This window comes from Budorcas taxicolor, chromosome 2, assembly GCF_023091745.1.
Source record: "Budorcas taxicolor isolate Tak-1 chromosome 2, Takin1.1, whole genome shotgun sequence".
Taxonomy (NCBI): Eukaryota; Metazoa; Chordata; class Mammalia; order Artiodactyla; family Bovidae; genus Budorcas; species Budorcas taxicolor.
Genome location: NC_068911.1, coordinates 13,893,677 through 13,913,290, shown reverse-complemented (window position 1 = coordinate 13,913,290; position 19,614 = coordinate 13,893,677). Strand labels below are relative to the sequence as shown.

The 19,614-nt window shown below is 45.7% G+C and overlaps 1 protein-coding gene across 1 annotated transcript in view; it reads left to right on the top strand.

Annotated features, from left to right (window-relative positions):
- Nucleotides 1-19,614, top strand: part of CALN1 (calneuron 1) — a 455,582-nt gene that overhangs the window by 433,550 nt on the left and 2,418 nt on the right. Inside the window, exon 5 of the mRNA XM_052636215.1 lies at nt 4,712-4,868. Within this exon, the coding sequence (XP_052492175.1) occupies nt 4,712-4,868 (157 nt within the window). The remainder of the gene's footprint in view (nt 1-4,711; nt 4,869-19,614) is intronic.

Here is a 19,614-nt window from a genome sequence, read left to right as displayed (position 1 = left end):
TGGAAGCAACAGCAGCAACCAAGCTCCTCCTCATGGCGTACAGGCATGCATTGACTAGCACCTCAACCGCAACTCACCTCATCCCCAAAACCCTTCTGCTCCAAGTCCTTAGATGAACTGATATGGCTGTTTGATGGACACTTCCCAGGGGTTTCCAAGCCATCCTGGGCTGCCCTTGTCACAGCCAGTTATCCCACTGAATTGAAATCGCTCGTTTGCTTGCCTTTTGAGAGCAGGATCAATGTCTTGCTCATCTCTCTGTCTCCATCACAGTGTCTGGTGTGGAGCTGGCCTCCATAATCATTTGTTGAATGAGGAACTCAGTCATCTTGCTATAAAGAAGAGCCTCAGTTAAAAAATATTAGGACTAAGAAAACAATATATGGAGATGCGATTCTTTTCCACGGACTATAACGCGTTACTCGTGGTCTTTGACAATTCAAGTTACAGGAGATACAGATTATAATTATAAGGCTACATAATGCAATTAACAAGGGCCACTATGTTTGTGTAATTAACTCTACAGAGACTTTACCACATTGGGAAGCTCCTTAGAGTCCTGAAACCAGCAGATGTACAGGTTACGTTCTTGAATCGTGACCCACTAGAAACAGAAGAAACAACAACAGTCACACCTAGAAGGAAGACAAATCGGGCTAAAAGTACGAAAGGAGATATAAGAAGCATTGAGAGAAATGTAAAATTGTGGTGCTCTTGTGCATGGTTCCATGCTAACAATAATGAAAACCTTTCTGCTGGTTTTCTGAGAAAGGACATAATTTCAAAATTGACTCAAGAAAAATGGATTGCCCATGATGGAAAAAGTACTTGTTGGCACTGTGCCCATACTGTTTTATAGTGACTTCTTTCAAACGTGTAAAAGATCTATTATGACAATATAGAAAACGTGGAATTCTACTCAACTGATCTTGCTTAAATCGTAGTATTCTAACATTCAACCTGACCCAGAGAACCAAATAAAAGGAAAACTATAGATTTCTGGAATCTCCATTTTTCCTTCTCTTTTTACAGCCCTTGAAGTTCTTTTCACCTAATACCTGAATTTCAGCAAATTTCAGCTGGGGACAATTTTTCAGACACTGCAGTCCCTCGACTGGTCTTCCAGGAACTGGCTGCTCATTTTCTCAGAGCCTCTTTGATGTTGTCACTTCTTAGTCTCTAACCGTGGCAGAGGGACCCCAAGTTTCCCATCTGTGAGGTCCATCATCCTCACCATACATTTTTCCAGGCTTCTCTCAACATCCAGGCTAACAACCACACGTTCTCCTCTCAAATCTAAAGGGAGATGATGTCATGGGTCAACCCTAAGTGTATCTCGGAATTCACTTTCACAGTCAATTAAACTGTGATGCAGAAAACAAATCCACTTACACACACACTCCTCCTCCAGTTATTCTCACGCATATAAATGGCTTTGAGCTTGAGTCGTTTAGGTTTCCAGCAAGTTCCAGTAACCCAATTTAATTTGTCAATTAAATTATTGCAAGGAAGGTGGCAATCGCTTTACAAAGAAATCAGGGAGGGAAAAAATGTCTTTTTTTAAAAAACAATTTAAAAGACATTTTCAAAAAAATGTCTCAAACTTCTTTCATTATGATCCAGTCTGACTTCAATCACTGACCTCTGTTTTCAGTCTTGGGTGAGTTCTACTGCAGAAATCCCAAAGGCGTAGTGGCTGACAACCAGAGTTTATTTCTCACTCAAATTGTACGCCCCTTGTGGATTAGCTCCATGCTGCATTCACTTTGGGAGCCAGGATGAAGGAACACCCCCCTATTTATGTGCTTTTGTGGCAGAAGAAAAAGAGAAATGGGAGGACACACTGATGGGTTTGAAACTTTTCCTTGGAATTCCATCACTTTTGTATACAAATTTCACTCTCATTTTTTGGCCAAAGCCTGGTGCTAATGGGCAAGGAGACATCCTCTGACAGGAAAGGGGAAGAAATCATTGGAAATAGTGTAACCTGTTACAGCCCACACTCTTGCTCCTAAATATTCACTTCCCTCCCTTAGGCCACAAAATGTATTCATCCCCTCCCCAAGGAAGACACTCAGAAGTCCCACCTGAGTACAACAGAAGACTCAAGATCTAGAATCTCAAGATGTGCATGACTTCTCTTGATCTGGAGACATATGAACTTACAGAGACCAATTACCCTCCCCTGCCACCATACACACACACATATAAAATGGCAGAGTTGGGCCAACCACCAAGAACGTTCTCATCCAGAGAACAAACAATGGAAGATACACATCAGTCAAAGCCTCAGCAATTCTGAAATCCTGTTGAACAGACCTTGAGGTGAAGAATGTTACTTGATTAGATTAGACCCTAGTTCTGCTTCCTGGTGGCTCAAGTGGTAAAGAGTCTGCCAGCAATGTAGGAAAACCGGCTTTGATCCCTGGGTCAAGAAGATCTCCTGGAGAAGGGAATGGCTACCCACTCCAATATTCTTCCCTGGAGAATTCCATGGACAGAGGAGCCTGGTGGCCCACAGTCCATGGGGTCTCAAAGAGCCAGACACAACTGAGCAACTTTCACTTTTTGGAGGGCTTCCCTGGTGGCTCAGATGGTAAAGAATCTGCCTTCAATGCAGGAGACCTGGGTTCATTCCCTGGGCTGGGAAGATCCCTGGAGAAGGGAATGGCTACCCAATCCAGTATTCTTGCCTGGAACATTCCATGGACAGAGGAGCCTGGCAGGCCACAGTCCATGGGGTCATGAAGACTCAGACACAACTGTGTAAGTTGCGTAGGAGGGTTCCCTTTTCTCCACATCCTCTCCAGCATTTATTGTTTGTAGATTTTTTGATGATGGCCATTCTGACTGGTGTGAGGTGACAAAGCTTTTGCATAGCAAAGGAAACAAGATTAAAAGACAGTCCTCAGAATAGAAGAAAATAATTGCAAATGAAACAATACGGTAAATGGTTAATCTCCGTTTGATATTGAGCTCAATATCAGAACAAAGAGCCTAATCAAAAAACGAGCAGAAGACCTAAACAGACATTTCTCCAGGAAAGACATAAAGATGTCCAATAAACACATGAAAAGATGCTCTACATTACTAATTATTAGAGAAATGCAAATCAAAACTACAATGAGGTATCATCTGATTTATTTCACTCTGAGTTCATTTATTTCTTATAGATGAGCAACCAGTTGCAACTTGCAACTAGACCCTGCTGCCTCCCAAACTTTTTACCTAAAGCCACAGACTCATTCAATATGTATCTACCCTCTGAGTTATCACGGGCAACAATTTTACCAAATGTTTTGCTACTGCGTATCATGGGTCTTCCCAGCCACCAATACCATTTTCTTTTTTTTTAATTTTGGTTGCACTGGGTCTCTGTCACTGTGTGCTGGCTTTCTATAGTTACAGAGAGCAGGGGCTACTCTCCAGGTGTGGAATATGGGCTTAGTTGCCCCGAGGCATGTGGGATCTTCCTGGACCAGGGATCAGACTGGTGTCCCCTGCATTGCAAGGCAGATTCTTCACCACTGGACCACCAGGGAAGCCCCCAGTACTGTTTTCTTATTTTCTACTGCCTGCCTGACCCGGGAATCTACACATCATATTTTAGAATTTTTGTTATGATAGCTTCTTATTTCTATGTACCAATTTCTGTTTTGTTGACTCAAACCAAGTTATACCATAGTAATAAAGAAGCCCCAAACCTCTGTGGCTAATAACAACATAGGACATTTCTTACTCACATTACTTTTCCTTTATGGCTGTCTTCTCCACTTTGTCCTCATTCTGGGACCTGTTCTTTTTAGGGCATGCTGTTCTCATCGAAGAAGGAAAAGGTCACAGACTAGAACCACATGATGGCTCTTAAAGTGTCTAATCGATAATACCCTATGTGAGTTCTACTCTCATTTCATTGGCCAAAAAAGTGATAGAACCAAATCTGATAGAAATGGAGTGGAAAGGTTAATCTCCCTTGCAGGGGAAGAACATAAGTGGAAACGTTACACCTTTTTCTCAGCTGTTCTTCATAAACATGACTTTGAACATGCAAACGCTCATTTTATCTTGTTAGAACAAGATACATACTTAGAGCAAGATGAGAGTTGCTGGTTTCTTGGAAGGTTTAAAACTTTCTAGAGACATATGCATTGTCTGAAGTGTGATACAACTCCAAAGTACGTGAGGTGTGGAGGGGTGATAGCAGATGGCTGGATGAGCAGGAAGAAGCCAAACGAGCAGGTGGCGTGTTTTTCACCAGGAGTCTCAACGGAGCGAGGAATGTCGCACTCCCTGAATTCTGAGAAGTTCCTGCAAGTTCACAAGTGTGCTTGAAGCTGAGTGTGGTGGAAAACTGCTCATCTGATGTCTTGAAAAGCTGGGGCAAGTTTGCATAGAGGAGGCTTGGGACTTGCTAGTCACGTCCCAGGTGGCGCCAGTGATGAAAAACCCATCTGCCAAGGCAGGAGATGTAAGATGTAGAAGATCAAATCGTAAGACACAGGTTGGGGAAGATCCCCTGGAGGAGGGCAGGGCAACCCACTCCAGGATTCTTGCCTGGAAAATCCCATGGACAGAGGAGCCTGGTGGGCTACAGTCCATGGGGTCACAGTCGGACAAGACTGAAGCAACTACGCATCATACACAGTCATGCCCCAAGCTGAGTTCTCACCTCCGTGCGCCCAGACTTCTCATGCCCCTTTTATCTCCACAGTTCGACATGCAGAGGATAACTCTGGAAGAGTTGAAGCACATCCTCTATCATGCCTTCCGGGACCACTTAACGATGAAGGACATTGAGAACATCATCATCAACGAGGAGGAGAGCCTGAATGAGACCTCGGGGAATTGCCAGACAGAGTTTGAGGGTGGTAAGTACCCCCTTTTTTTAATCATCAGTACTTAGTTTAAAAAGTAAGTGTTTATTTTATTTTTAATATTTATTAATTTATTTGACTGCATGGGGTCTTGGGCTTCCCTGGTAGCTCAGATGGTAAAGAATATGCCCGCAATGTGGAAGACCTGGGTTCAATTCCTGGGTTGAGAAGATCCCCTGGAGGAGGGCATGACAACCCACTCCAGTATTCTTGCCTGGAGAATCCCCATGGACAGAGAAGCCTGGTGGGCTACAGACCATGGGGTCGCAAAGAGTCAGACTAAGCACATACATGGGGTCTTAGTTGCATCATGCAGGATCTTCTGTTGTGGTACACAGGCTCAGTAGTTGAGGTGCTTGGGCTTGGTTGCTCCACAGCCTGTGGGAGCAACTTAGTTCCCCGACCAGGGATTGAACCCACATCCCCTACGCTGCAAGGCAGATTCCTAACCACTGGACCACTGGGGAAGTTCCCGGTAAGTACCTTTGCTTCTGCTCTCTGCCTGCTTTGGAAGAGGCCAACGCCTCCATATCCTCTGGATGAAAAATGTGTTTATAGACTCCTGGGGTGAAGTGGCCATGGATGGACCCCACAAATCCAGGACCAAAGCTGAAAGATCCTTTGTGCAAAGATGCAGTAGGTTTCTGTTTTTTTCTATTTTTTCCCCCAAACTCTGAATTTTAGCAAGACTTGTGTCGACCCTTCCTTCCTTTGGTGACTCTGAGGTCTGTGACTTGCTGAGTGGCTCAGTGACGTGAGCCTTTAGTTAGTGGGGGCCGCTTGGGTGGTGCAAAGAGCCTGTTTGAGCTACTGGATCAAGTCGAGTGGCTAATTGTGTGATCTTGGGCAAGGGGTGTAGCTTCTCTGAGTGTATCCTCACCTGTAAACATCAGGACAGTTACATCTACTTCACAAGATCTTAGAAGTGAATTACTTTTATGCTATGGTCTCTGAACACACTGGCCAAAAAAATAAAAGCCATGCTCATGAGAAAAACTTTGATGAACCCCACCAAGTAGTTACAGAAGAAATAGGTTCTCCTACAGCCAAAAATGAGCTCATGAGAGGTCATTTCTCTTAGGTTCATGAAAGAAAAATAAAGCCTACCTTATTCCCTAATCAGTAGAGAGTTCCAGGGAAGGTAAATAATTGAATCCCTCTTTCCAACTTTGAAAGTCAGAGCTGTTAAAACTCTGATGTACAGATATTTTTTAATATTACCTTAAAACAGCATAGCAGGCTACCAGCAATTTTTAACTTAAGGTTGAGCCTTTTTAAAAAGGTCTACTACTTCCTTCTGTTTTTTGTTTTTTCTGAACATATTGCAACAAGCCTATATGTGCAGATGGTAAGCTGTCACAGAAAGACCAGAATGCAATTTGGTTCCCTGGTCTTGGAGTTGCTGCATTAGAACCAGCTGAACCCTACAACAGGCAGACAGCATGGAGCTGAGTTAGTCCTGGGCACATGTGGGCCCTGTCTGGGCGGAACTGTTGCGGGAAATGGCTTATACTCCATTTTGCCATGGCAAAATTAACCGAAGTCTGGGAACTAGGCAGGAGATTGGGGTAAATTTAAGAGCAATGCATCCTTGTTAAAGGTGTTCACATTTAAAGATTTCATAAGTGCTGGCTTCCCAGGTGGTGCCAGAGGTAAAGAACCCATCTGCCAATGCAGGAGATGCAGGTTCAATCTCTGGGTCAGGAAGATCCCCTTGGAGGAGGGCATGGCAACCCACACCAGTATTCTTGCCTGGAGAATCCCATGGACAGAGGAGCCTGGAGGGCTCCAGCGCATAGGGTTGCTATGAGTTGGACACGACTGAAGTGACTTGGCATGCAGTGTACACAGCAAAGAAAACCCACTTGTGGTTCAGAAGGGGCCTTGGTCACGCTGCTTGGGACCTGGGCCATAGCATCCATGACTGCGTTTGGAGTTGGAGCCACACAGACCACACTAGGGCAGGAAGGTCACAGCCAATGCCATTTACAGCTGGGCAGGCAGGGGAAGTGGAGGATGAGCAAGGGTGAGGAGGGTAGGGACTGGATTAAAATTTCGCGTAGCAGCAGGCCTGGCTTCTCCGTTCCATCTGGTTCTTAGCTGATAGACTCGCTGCTCACACAGTGGAAGCATTGGGGGGTGGGCCCCAGCTGTCAGACACACTCTTGAGACGGGTAGGAAGAATATTTCTGGGCACTGCTTTTTTCCACAAGAGACTTTGTTTATGGATCGGTGTTTTATTCAGAGAAATGTCACAAGTCTTAGTAATTTGAGAAAGGTCAGACTGCCCTGGGAAATCATCTGAACTCTAAGCACTGTCTTTTTATTACCCAAAAGCTCATCTACTAATAAAATAAATGGCTGACGTAGGGGTTTCCTGGGTCTGCTTTAATGATTAGTACGTATAGGATTAGCCACAGTTCCCATTTAGGAGTGATTGATAAGGACCAGGAAACTGTGCTTTAAAATTCATGGTCTTATTTAATAAAAGAAATATTATTTGTAATTAGCACCTTGCTTTCTAGAGTGACCTATGTGACCTTGATTACACAATCCCTTTTATGTATTTTCACAGCAGAGAGGGTTTTTAAAGTATGTCAGCGCTTTTTGGCCCCACATACAACCTCATGTGTTTAATGGTAAGATTTTTCCAACCTGGGGTATGATCCATGTCACCAGTGCATTTATTTAATGCTTGCAGCTCTCCCCAGATTTAGGAAGGAGCCTCCCCAGTTTTACTCTGGGCGAAGATGTCTGGAAAAAGACGGACACACAGACACAGAATTCACCCTGGTGCCCTAGGACTGAGAGAGTCCGTTTGGGACCTTGCGGTGACCTTGGCCTTCTCCTTTCCATCTTTCCCCTACGCCTGCGGCCCACAAACAGGGACCTGTTGGCAGTTGGAGCCTCTCCCTGCTTCTGCCGCCGTCTGATGACCTAATTGCATGGCTTGTGCTTTCTGAATCCTCTTGGCCTTCAGCTGTTTGGGCTGACACATCCTGCCAGCGGTCAGCCTCTTCCTGTCTGCTCTCACCCCTGATCCAGGCTGCACGCTCGCCTGTCCAGACACTTCACCTGTAGCCTCGCTGACATCTCAGAGTCCCCCTCCAACCTGGCACCATCCACCATCACACATCTTGGCTGGTAAATGCAGAATCTGACTCTGAAGGGACATGGTGGTTTCATTTCTTTCTTTCAGTGATGGACCTCTTTATTTATTTTTGACTGCACTGGGTCTTCGTTGCTGCTCGAGGGCTCTCTCTAGTTGCAGCGAGTGGGGGCTCCTCTCTAGCTGCGGTGCATGGGCTTCTCATTCCGATGGCCTCTCTCGTTACAGAGCATGGGCTCTGGGTGGCACAGGCTTCAGTATTTGCAGCTCCTGATCTCTAGAGCACAGGCACAGTAGTTGAGGCGCATGGGCCTAGTTGCTCCGCGGCATGCGGAATCTTCCTGGACCAGGGGTCAAACCCTTGTCCCCTGCATTGGCAGGTGGATTCTTAACCACTGGACCACCAGGGAAGTTCTGCGATGGAACTCTTCTCTCCCCAAATTTTATCTTCCCAGCAACCCCAAGTGACCGAAGGAGAAAGGGAGCTGGGACATTCCCCCAGACCCCAGAGCCCTGCTCCCAGGCCACCTCCCCTCTTGCTGCTCCCCATCCAGAACGCTCTCTCTTCCTCCTCCTCTTTTTAGAGCTTTGCTGAAGCCAACATATTCCCATGCTGATGAGCTTGCCTGTAAAGCTGGGTGATCCATGGTGCTTGGAAATTCTGCTCTATTTGGTATCAGAGGAAGGAATCAAGGAGGAATAAAAACCTAAAGATGCAGGAAGTCTTTGCCTCAAAAAGGTGAAAGGGCACATCTGTTTCAGAGTAAAGAAGGAGGAGATAGCCAAGGAAACAGGCATTTTGCAGCAGAGTCAGAATCTGAAGAAGCCCACATCAGATGTCTTGGAGCTCAGCAATGCTGGAGCTTCTGGGGTGTGAAGGAAGTTTGAAAAATGCTGTAGTGTGAGTCCCTTACAAATTAACAGGAGGGTTTTCAAAGGCCGTCAGCATCATTTTATGTCAGTGACTGTATTTTTTTAAAGGTCACTAGCCTTCTATTTATTTATTTAACAGTGAAAATGTGTTAGTCACTCAGTCGTGTCCGACTCTGCAGCCACATGGACTAATAGCCCACCAGGCTCCTCTGTCCATGGGATTCTCCAGGCAAGAATACTGGAGTAGGTAGCCACTCCCTTCTCCAGAGAGTTTTCCTGACCCAGGGATCAAACCCAGGTCTCATGCATTGCAGGCAGACTCTTTACCATCTGAGCCACCAGGGAGGCCCATTTAACACTGAAGGCTTTTAAAATATATATTTGTGTGTTTACTTAGCTGTGCCAGGTCTTAGTTGAGGCATGCAGGATCTTTAGTTGTGGCACGTGGGATCTAGTTCCCTGACCAGGGATCAAACCCAGGCTCCCTACATCGGGAGCCTGGGGTCTTAGCCACTGAACCACCAGAGAAGTCCCGCAATGGCTATATTTCTCACTTTTATGAATCTTGGGTCTGATACTTTCACAAATGTGTTCAGATTCTGATCATTAAATTAGGAAGTGTTGATTATTCCACACAAATGGAAAAATTTGAAGAAACAGGTCAGGAGTCCAAAGGGTGAGGTGCCTCTGATGGGAGAAATTTCAGGGGGCAGGTGTCTACTTTTTAGGTTTCATTTTGCTTTAGTTTCATTTTATTTGTTGGACTTTTAGGTCAGCACAGACCACACACCCACTCCACCCCACCTCATGCACATACAGCCCTTCGCATAATCCGATCTGCCTTATCTTCATGGTAGGTAGGGCTCTGCAATCATTAGGTAAGCATTACTTTTCTCATCTTCTCCCACAGAAAGGACAAGAGGAAATAGGATGAAATTCTGAGTTACATATAAGGAAAGTTTTCCTGACATCTTCAGGAAGTCCTGAATTAGGGCCTCACAGCATGGGTAGATTTTCCTAGAGCCCCAGAAGAAGTCATTTACAGAAAACCCCAGGAAGGCTGAGAAGAGCCTAGAACACTCTAGAAGAATATAGCACAAAGATTCTGATGTGGACTTCCCATCATTCACACCTGGTTTAATAGGGAGAAAATCATCAACTTGAGTCAGACACTTGACCAGGTGTCAATCCACATCCTGGGTGCTTTGGGTAACAGGTCGTTAACCCCACTAAGTTCAGGGGCTCCCTGGTGTTACCCAGAGTTAGCAGTCTCTGTGTCCCCAATCCAATGAGACTATTTCACTAAAAGTTGAACTTCCAGGCCCTCTCAGCCCCTCATTTTAAAAATTCCTGCACTAAGATAGAATAAACTGATGTACTAATGTTTTGTCAGTATTTGTGTCCCAATTTGGTGAAATAAGTAGGTCAGCATCTGCCAGCACAGGTCAGATATAAGACTTTGTGACCACTCACACTCGCAACGCCCACTCACCATCCATCCCAATTGTGCGTACTCCGTCACTCAGTCGTGCCCAAATCTTTGTGACCCTATAGACTGCAGCCTGCCAGGGTCCTCTGTCCACGGGATTCTCCAGGCAAGAATATTGGAGTGGGTCGCCATGCCCTCCTCCAGGGGATCTTCCCGACCCAGGGATCAAACTCTCGTCTCCTGCGTCTCCTGCATTGGAGGCAGATTCTTTATCCGCTGAGCCACCTGGGAAACCCATTCATGCTAACAAGGGAGGTTTAAGATGGTTTGCTCTCGTTGGACCACCTGTAAAATCACTGGCTATTTTGACTCTGGAGAACGTAAGCTTGGCGTCACTAAGAGACAAATTTCACATTTTATTATTCGGTTCCAGTCACGTGACATATATGGAATTAAGTGGCCTTTTGTTTGAGTCATCTATTCTCCCATCACCGACGCCTTTTTCAGAGTTCTTACAATAGATCGTGTTGAATGTTAAGTTCAGTAGCGTTTGCTTCCCGAAGTTTACTTCAGTAGTGTTTGCTTCCAGAATGTTTACGGCTTCATTCACATTGGCCAGGCCAGGAGGATTGGGATAAGGGATAGCTGTCTGGCATGCCTGCCAAGAGCTGTTCATTTGTTAACACACTGGACTGACCTGTAGGCAGGTACTGAGGGGTCAGTTCTGTGGCCCCCAGGCAACAGATGAGGAAACCGAGACTCAACAAGGTGGTCATTTATCCAAAGTCAAACAGCGAGTAAGGATTTGAATCTGGGCCCACCTGACCAAACCATGCCCTGGCTCTCCATTCAGGGTCCTGGGTCATTTCCCCAAGCTTAGGCATTTCAAAGACAGTTTACAGAATGGCTCTTTGCTGTCCTTACTCCTTTTCCATTTCTTCAAATGAAATCATATTATTAGCATATCTGGAAGTTGAGTAGAAGTGCACGCAGCAGGATCTGTGTGTGAGCCCTTTCAAGACACATCCCCCAAGTGCTGTCCCTAAATGAAATACCAGCTGCTGGGGTTTTGTAGACATTCTGACAACATGTACGGGAAAGGGAAATCAAGCAAAAGTCATCAAGTGGGGAATAAATAGTTTCTCTGAAAGCCACAGCAGAGCTCTTCCATACCATTCAGCATGATGGACAAGAGAAACACCTGTCAGAGGGGTGACCCAGGCCAGGCAGCCCCAGAGGATTCCTATGCAGCCATTCAGGTTCTCTTCTCTGCCCTGTGTAGACTAGCCATGTGATCCGGAGAACTTATTTTAAAACTCTTTGAGTTGTGCAGACATAAAGAACAGAGTTTTGGACACAGTGGGGGAAGGAGAGGGTGGGACAATTTGAGAGAGTAGCATTAAACATACATTGAAAGTGAAAGCCACTCAGTCGTGTCTGACTCTTTGCGACTATACAGTCCATGGGATTCTCCAGGCCAGAATACTGGAGTGGGCAGCCTTTCCCTTCTCCAGGGGATCTTCCTAACCAGGGATCGAACCCAGGTCTCCTGCATTGCAGGCAGATTCTTCACCAGCTGAGCCACAAGGGGAGCCCAACATAAGCTGGTGGGAATTTGCTGTATGATGCAGGGAACCCAAATCCGGTGCTTGGTGGCAACCTAGAGGAGTGTTGATGGGGAGGGAGATGGGAAGGAGGTTCAAGAGGAAGGGGACTGATTCATTTTAATGTATGGCAGAAACCAATACAATATTGTAAAGTAATTATCCTCCAATTAAAAATAAAATTTTTTTAAAATGCCCTGCATTTAGCACAATGATGCACATAGCAGGTACTCAGTAAATGTTTGCTGAATGACTGAAAAAAATAAAACTCTCTGAGTCTTTTTTTTTTCATCCACCCCATGGAAAGATTGGACAATGATGGTCACAACTAGATTCAAATACTTCTGGGCTCCTTGAAAGGTCAGAAGGAATTTTGCAGTTGTGTCTCCTCAAGTCGTCCCTGCTGAAGTCAGAGTGTCTCTGTTGGATGTCAGATGGACATCTGGATTTGGAGACCTGGCCATGCACCTTGGGTACCACATGCCCATCCAGCTGAAAAGGGCATGACATGTCATCCACACCATCTGCTCCCAGCTCAGCGGGGGTGATAACTTTACTAAAATAAAACCTGTTCTCCTGGGGTAGGTATCAGAGGTTAAGGGGTAGGTGAGGTCCCTGGCAGGCAGTGAGACAGGAGACAGTTTGAAAGAAAGTTAGGGCTTTGGACAAAATTTTAAAAAAAAGGATTTTTCTTCTACTATTTGAGGACCTATCAAAGCAAACCTGTAGGGAGGTTTTTCTGGAGCCATGAGTGAAGAGTGAGGAGATTCTGAGATACATGATAGAGACCTGGGGAGGTCTCTACCCTCCCCATGCTCTATTTATTTTTGATAAATTAGTATGATGGTTAAGAACTCCAGCTCTGAGCTCTGGACAGGGCTTTCTTAAAATCTTGCCTCACCACATACAAGTTACATGAGCAAAGCACTTAAATAAATACTAAGAGCTGAATTTTTTTCATCTATGAAATGGGAATCATATCATGTCCTACCTCATATGGTTGTTATGAGCACATAACATGTGAGAATTTTTTTAATTAATTAATTTTAATTGGAGAACAATTCCTTTACAATATTGTGATGGTTTTTGCCATACACCAGCATGAATCAGCATAGGTAAACGTGTGTGCTCCCCATCCTGAAACCCCCTCCCACCTTCCTCCCCACCCTACCCCTCAAGGTTGTCCCAGAGCACCGGCTTTGGGTGCCCTGCTTCACGCATCAAACTCACACTGGTCATCTATTTTACATATGGTAATGTATATGTTTCAATGCTATCCGCCACATGAAAATATTTAGTACAATGCCTAACACATGGCTCAGCCAATAAAGAATCCGCCTGCAGTGTAGGAGACACAGGAGATGAGAGTTCAGTCACTGGGTCAGGAAGATCCCCTCGAGAAGGAAATGACAACCCACTCTGGTATTCTTGCCTGAAAAATCCCATGGACAGAAGAGCCTGGCAGGCTACAGTCCAAAGAGTCACAGGCAGACACGACTGAACATGAGCACAATTTTAAAACACAAACAAAAAAAAGCACTCAAAACAAACAACAACAACAAAAAACCTGGCCAATCCCTGGCCCCAGTTCTCTTCTTCTTTGTTTGTATTTTTCAACCTGGAGACATTGCAGAGTATGCAATGCTGGAATGCCACATCTTGAAAAATGGCCCAGGGACCAAATTTACAGGGTTTGAACCATATCCTCTTCATATGTAAAGTCAAGTCCTTGCCAGCATTGGAGTTCCCATGAATATTGGTCAAGACTCTTTTGTCTGTAAGTAACAAAAACTCAACCCAGACCCCGTCAAACTAAAAGACACTGGCTCAAATAATAGGGGAAGTCAAAGGGATGAGCTTTGGTCGACTTGGACCCAAAGAGCTCAAGCAACATTCTCTCCCTCCCTTCGTCTTGCTCTCTCTCTCTCTCTCTTTGTTCTATCTTCTCTCTTGGCATCATTCTTGGGCAGGCTCTCTCTCCCCAAGGTCAACAAGATTCTCTCTGTTAAGATTCAGTTCCATTCTGAAAAGGGACTCCAATCAAATCTGCGTGGCCTGTGTGCCTATCTCTGGACTAAGCCAAGAGCTCAGGGTACTCTACTAGCCAATGTGGTTTGTTATGGGGGAAAGGTGAGGCCCTGGATTGAGAATTCCACCAGGTGCAAAGGCACAGATCCCTAAACCAAAAGATGGCTTTTGCTACATGAGGGGGAAGGACGACTGGAAAGGCCACAATAACACCTGGCCACACCACGCCAAGGATCCTTGGAGGACCCGCAAAGCCAGACACAGCTGTCTGACCTCTAGAAACCCAAGAAGATTTTGTAGAGAAGAGACCAGCTCATACCCACACAATTACAGGTGGCCTGTCCTCCTACGAAAGCATTATAAAATGCACAATCCTGTTTCCATAGAGGCCACATCCTCCACCTCTAACTTCAGGTCTTAAATGTGGGTGCCTGGCCATTTCTGTTATCACTGACGTATAGAAAAATCTCTTTCACGAGCTCTTAATTAGTTTCACTCTAGGCTATGGAACTATCCAATTTCATACAATCATAAAGTGTCAGACTTGGAAGGATCACAGACCTCTAATAGCTCCCAGACCTGCTAGGTCTGGTTTATGAGTGAGAATCACCTGAGCTGGGTTTTATATTGTTTTACCGTTTCCTTGGGCCCCAAACTCCCTGCCAGGACTATCACTTACATAGGTCTATGTTGAGGCAATTAGTCAGAATTGTTATGATCCTGATTTGCCTTACTCGGGAGCCTGTGTCTCTGAAAATTGAAGCCAGAAAGATTTTGAACCCATTCTATCCAGGATCACCCAGCTGATCAGTGGCAAAATTGGTGTAGACTCCTGTCTCTGGGAAAAAATTCAAGAGCTACTGCCTGGCATTTGCTCAGTGGAGCTGTGTGAATCTCTGTTAAAATAAGAAGGGGCAGGAACAGTCTATCACTAGACCTTTACACACCCAGGTCCTGTCACAGCAGCCAGGAGTCTGCTGAAGTGCACAGATTCACTAATGACCTTTCAGGAAAACAGGACACCTAGCTTCGATACCCTCCTGTGTCAACCTCCCCCAGTGCACGTTTCATCCCCATGTATTTTCTGGATTCCTACTGTGACATCTATGTACTATGTAGAAAGAGATCAAAATCTACCTGGGAGACTTCGCTGGTGATCCAGTGGTTAAGAACCTACTCTCCAGTGCCGGGGCCGAGATTCAACCCCACACTAAGTCCAGGGGCTACGATCCCACATGCCGCAGGCTGACTAAACCCACAGGCCACAACTGCTGAAGCCCACGTGTCTAGAGCCCATGCTCTGCAGCAAGAGAAGCCCCTACATGCTGCAATTAAGCCTACATGCTGCAATTAAGACCCAACACAGCCAAAAAATTACACACACACACTCAGGAGAAAGACATAGAAAAGATCACCAATAGCGTGATGTATTCTTGCCATTTTCAGTGTTCAAAAAGATCCAAGAAGGAATAGGTTCCTTGAGAAGTTAAACACAGAGTTACCATATGATCCAGCAATTTGGCTCCTAAATTTGTACCCAAGAGAACTGAAAACACGTCCACACAAACACTTGTATCAGTATGTGAACGTTCATAGCAGCATTATTTAAAATAGCCAAAAAAATAGAAACAACCCAAATGTCGGTGAATGGGTAAGCAGAATGGGGCACATCCATTCAATGGAGTATTATTCAGCCACAAAGAGGAATGATGTACTCATCAGTGCTCTAGCGTGGATGTACCTGGAAAGGATATTAAGTGGCAGAAGCCAGACACAAAAGGTCACATAGTGTATGGTTTGGTGTATATGAAGTGCCCAGAAGAGGCAAATCCATAGAAACAGAAAGTGGATCAGTGATTGCCAGGGGCTGGGGAGGCTAGGGGATGGAGGAGTGACTTCTAATGTGTTTGGTGTTTCTTTTTGAAGTGATGAGAACATTCTAGAATTAGGTGGTGGTGATGGTTTCACAACCCGTGGGAATGTACTAAATACCACTGGATTGTACACTCTAAAAGGGCGAATTTTATGCCGTGGATTCTACCTCAATTAAAAGTAAGTAAATAGTAAGAACTGGTACAAAGAAGAACACTCCTGCCTACCGTGTCCAACTCTTTGCAACCCCGTGAACTGTAGCCCGCCAGCCTCCTCTGTCCATGAAATTTTCCAGGCAAGGATACTGGAGCGGGTCCCATTTCCTTCTCCAGAGGATCTTGACCCAAGGATCAAACCTGCATCTCCTGTGTCTCTTGCATTGGTAGTGTCTTAACTCAGAGACAAAGAGCTCCATTATTTAAAAATATTTACATATGAGGCACTTTGAGAGCAGGATAGATGTTCAGTAGAAGCCTCATGGAAAAGTTAAGTTGGGGTTAGGCCTGGAAGAAATGAGAGGGAAGGTAGGTAAGCACCATTAGCAGAGACAAAAGTATGAACAGTGCTGCAGAGTCTTAGGTAGAGAAGAAACCTGCTAGGCTGAGACAGAGGTGTCTGGGGGAGGGACGAAGCCATGGTCTCAGAACAGAAGGAGATAGGAGGTGATCTGTGGTTCCACTTGCCGAGCTCAAGAGCTGGACAGAACTGCTTCCCCCAGTTAGGCAGGGGGTGGGGGAGCTTTGCAGGGAGATTGCAGGGTGTGGTGACGCATAGCCAGCATGGCTCCAAGAGGGTGAGTCTGGCTGCAGTGCAGGATGAATCACTGAGGGAAGAGACCAAGGCAAAGTTCTGGGAGCATCTGGTGTAGGCTCAGCCCAAGACTCCTGCAGGAAACAGGAGGAAAACCAGCACCTCTTTTCTCTGATCCTCAGAGGATACAGGGAGGAAACGGTGCATTTCTCTGGCAAGTTACAGTTGCACCTAGCTTTTACTGTTTTATGAGCTGGTTCATCTTGGAACTAATTCTTGACATTAGCAGAACAGTTATCATTGGCTCCTTTTACAGAGAGAGAAACTGAGGCTCAACGGAGTTCAGCATCTTGCCCAGGGTTCTTCCTCAGTGCAGTGAGGAGAAGTCATGTCTCCAGCTTCCAGTGCATCCTGGGGAAACCACGCATAGGCATTGAGAATAAATAAATACACCAAAGTATAGTGCAAGGCAAATATGCGATAGCCAAAGACAGGCATTCAGTTATCAACAAGCATAGTAATTAGTGCCGGGTTAAACTGCTGACCACACCAAGTGTTTGAAGTGTATTTCCTTTTAATTAAAGTTTAAAAATGGAGACAAATGAAAGCAACATGTAGTTAACATTCTCTTTTTGGGAAGACTAAAGCATTTTCTTTGTATCTTTCTATGGCTGTACTTTTCTATTGCTAAACAACTGATCAAGAGTTTGTACAGAACTTTGGAACCTGCATGTTAGAATCAGACCTGGGTCCAAATCCCACCGTTTTCATTTGTTAAATGATCTTGGACTCTACTTCTCCGAACTTCAGAGCCCTCACCTACTGAATGAGGATGACGTACTCAACTCATTAAGGACTATCGCTATCAATTCTTCCAGGACGTCTATAAAGCACCTAATGTGTACCTTGCCCACTGATGTGGGTGTTCACTAACTAAAAAGTTTTTTCAAGGTTTACAAAGGGGAATTAGAACTCACTGGGCACAGACAACATCCCAGTTCCTTCCTATGTTGTTAATCCTCACCACAAGGTAGGTCTTATTAACCCCCATTTTACAGATGAGGAAACCGAGGCCCAGGGAACTTGGCTTGCCCAAGGTCACACAGCTACTGTGTGGGATAATACAATCGTGATTCAGATTTGGGTCTGGCTCCAGAAGTCATGACTTTTTCACTCTGCCTCACCACTTCCCTGCGAGTGACTTCCCTGATGGTCCAGTGCTTAAGAATCTGCCTTGCAGTGCAGGGGACACAGGTTTGGTCCCTGGTCAGGGAACTAAGATCTCAGAAGTGGTGGAGCCATGAAGCCCGCATGCCACGACTGCTGAGCCCGGACGCCACAACTGGAGAATCCATGTGCCTCAAGGAAAGATTCTATGGGACGCAATGAAGATCCTGCGTACTGCAACTAAGACCTGACCCAGCTAAATAAATGCATGTTTTTAAAGAGAGTAGAGCAGTTATATTAAAAAAAAAAAATACTGGATGTGAAAGGTGTCTCTTTCTTGACCAGAGTCTGAAAATCAGACTCCAATGATGAGGGGTTTCGGAGCGACCCAGGCGTGAGCTGGAGGCTTCCCTCTGCTTATAGGGCTCGGGTCTGGATCCAGACTCATGGCCTCACAAACCAACTATTAGGTCCCCAGGCCTTCCCTCCTTTCTTATCTCTCCCCTCCCATGCCTTGAAGGATTTTTAGATCAAAGGTGCAGCTGCTCTCCTGGGGGATAATCCTATTGCCTGTAACCTTGTTTTCTGGGTGTCCTTCACAAAGAAGGGCTTCCGCAAAAAATCCCTCCCTCAGCCCAGTCACAGTTTTTCTTTCCCTTAAGCCTTCGCCAGCCCTCAGGACAGGAAGGTAGAAGGCTGCCTTCAGCAGCATTTCTGTGCTGAGGAGCAGCTCAGAATAAATTAGCTAGTCCTCAGAAAGTGTGAGACGCACCACTTCCACATCCCCATCTTATTTTCTGCTTGGGTCCCTTCTTCCCAAACGCTACCTCCCTTTTCCTTCCTGACGGCTGCTATCTTTTCCTGGGGGCAGGCACATCTCCGCACCAAGGAAATTTTCTTCCTCCAGGTAAAAACTTATAAGGTTCTAAGACCCAGGCATGATGAGCAAGTGGTAGAGAAGAGAGCCAAAAATACTTTCAATCACCCGAGGGAAGCAGAGGCCCAGTGGGCCCAGGAGGATTAAAGATAACAAGAGGAGGCCTGATACGGCAGAAATAACCAGCAGGTCTTGGGTGACAGAAGCTGTGCTGGGGGCGCTGGGTCTCTGTGGAGTGCGGCTTGCTAGAGGAACTTTCTGGTGGATGTCATTTTTAGAGGCCCCTCGACACCTTGTCTCAGGGGAAGCTAGAAACATCACACGCTACCTGCTTCTTCTCTGCTATTTCTAGGGCTTTAGATGAGCCATTGAGTGTCAAGGAGGAGAGGAACTTGAACTTTTCTGTAGGTTTTTTCTTTTTAAAAGGTATGTGGACCCTACTTTGACCATTTTCTTTTTGCTTCTTTCTAGCAGAGAGTAATTGTAAGGGAAATTATATTTCTTTTCTCCACTTAATTTGGCCTAAAGAAAAACCAAGGTACAGTAGAATTGTCTAGCAGAAGGACCTCTCTGCAAAATGAAAGACAATCTGAAAATGTTCTTCTGTCCTGGTCTTGGGTTTCCACAATACCCCCCATCCCCATATCCCTAACGCTCGTATGTGCATGCGTGCGTGCGTACACACACACACGCACACACACAAACAAACATGTGCAGTCCTCCTGTCCCCAGCAACTCAGACTCTATCAGGTTTTGGGGCCCCACCGAGACCTCCTGAGTCAAAAACTCTGAGTGGGGGAGGGCCCAGAGATTCCCTAGTCACCTGGTGCACGTTTACTAAATCGCCTCAGTGTGTCCAGCTCTTTGTGACCCCATGGACTGTCACCTGCCAGGCTCCTCTGTCCGTGGGATTCTCCAGGCGAGAATACTGGAGTGGGTAGCCATGCCCTCCCATGTTCAACCCAGGGATGGAACCCCAGTCTCATGTCTTCTGCATTGGCAGGTGGGTTCTTTACCACTAGAGCCAGGAA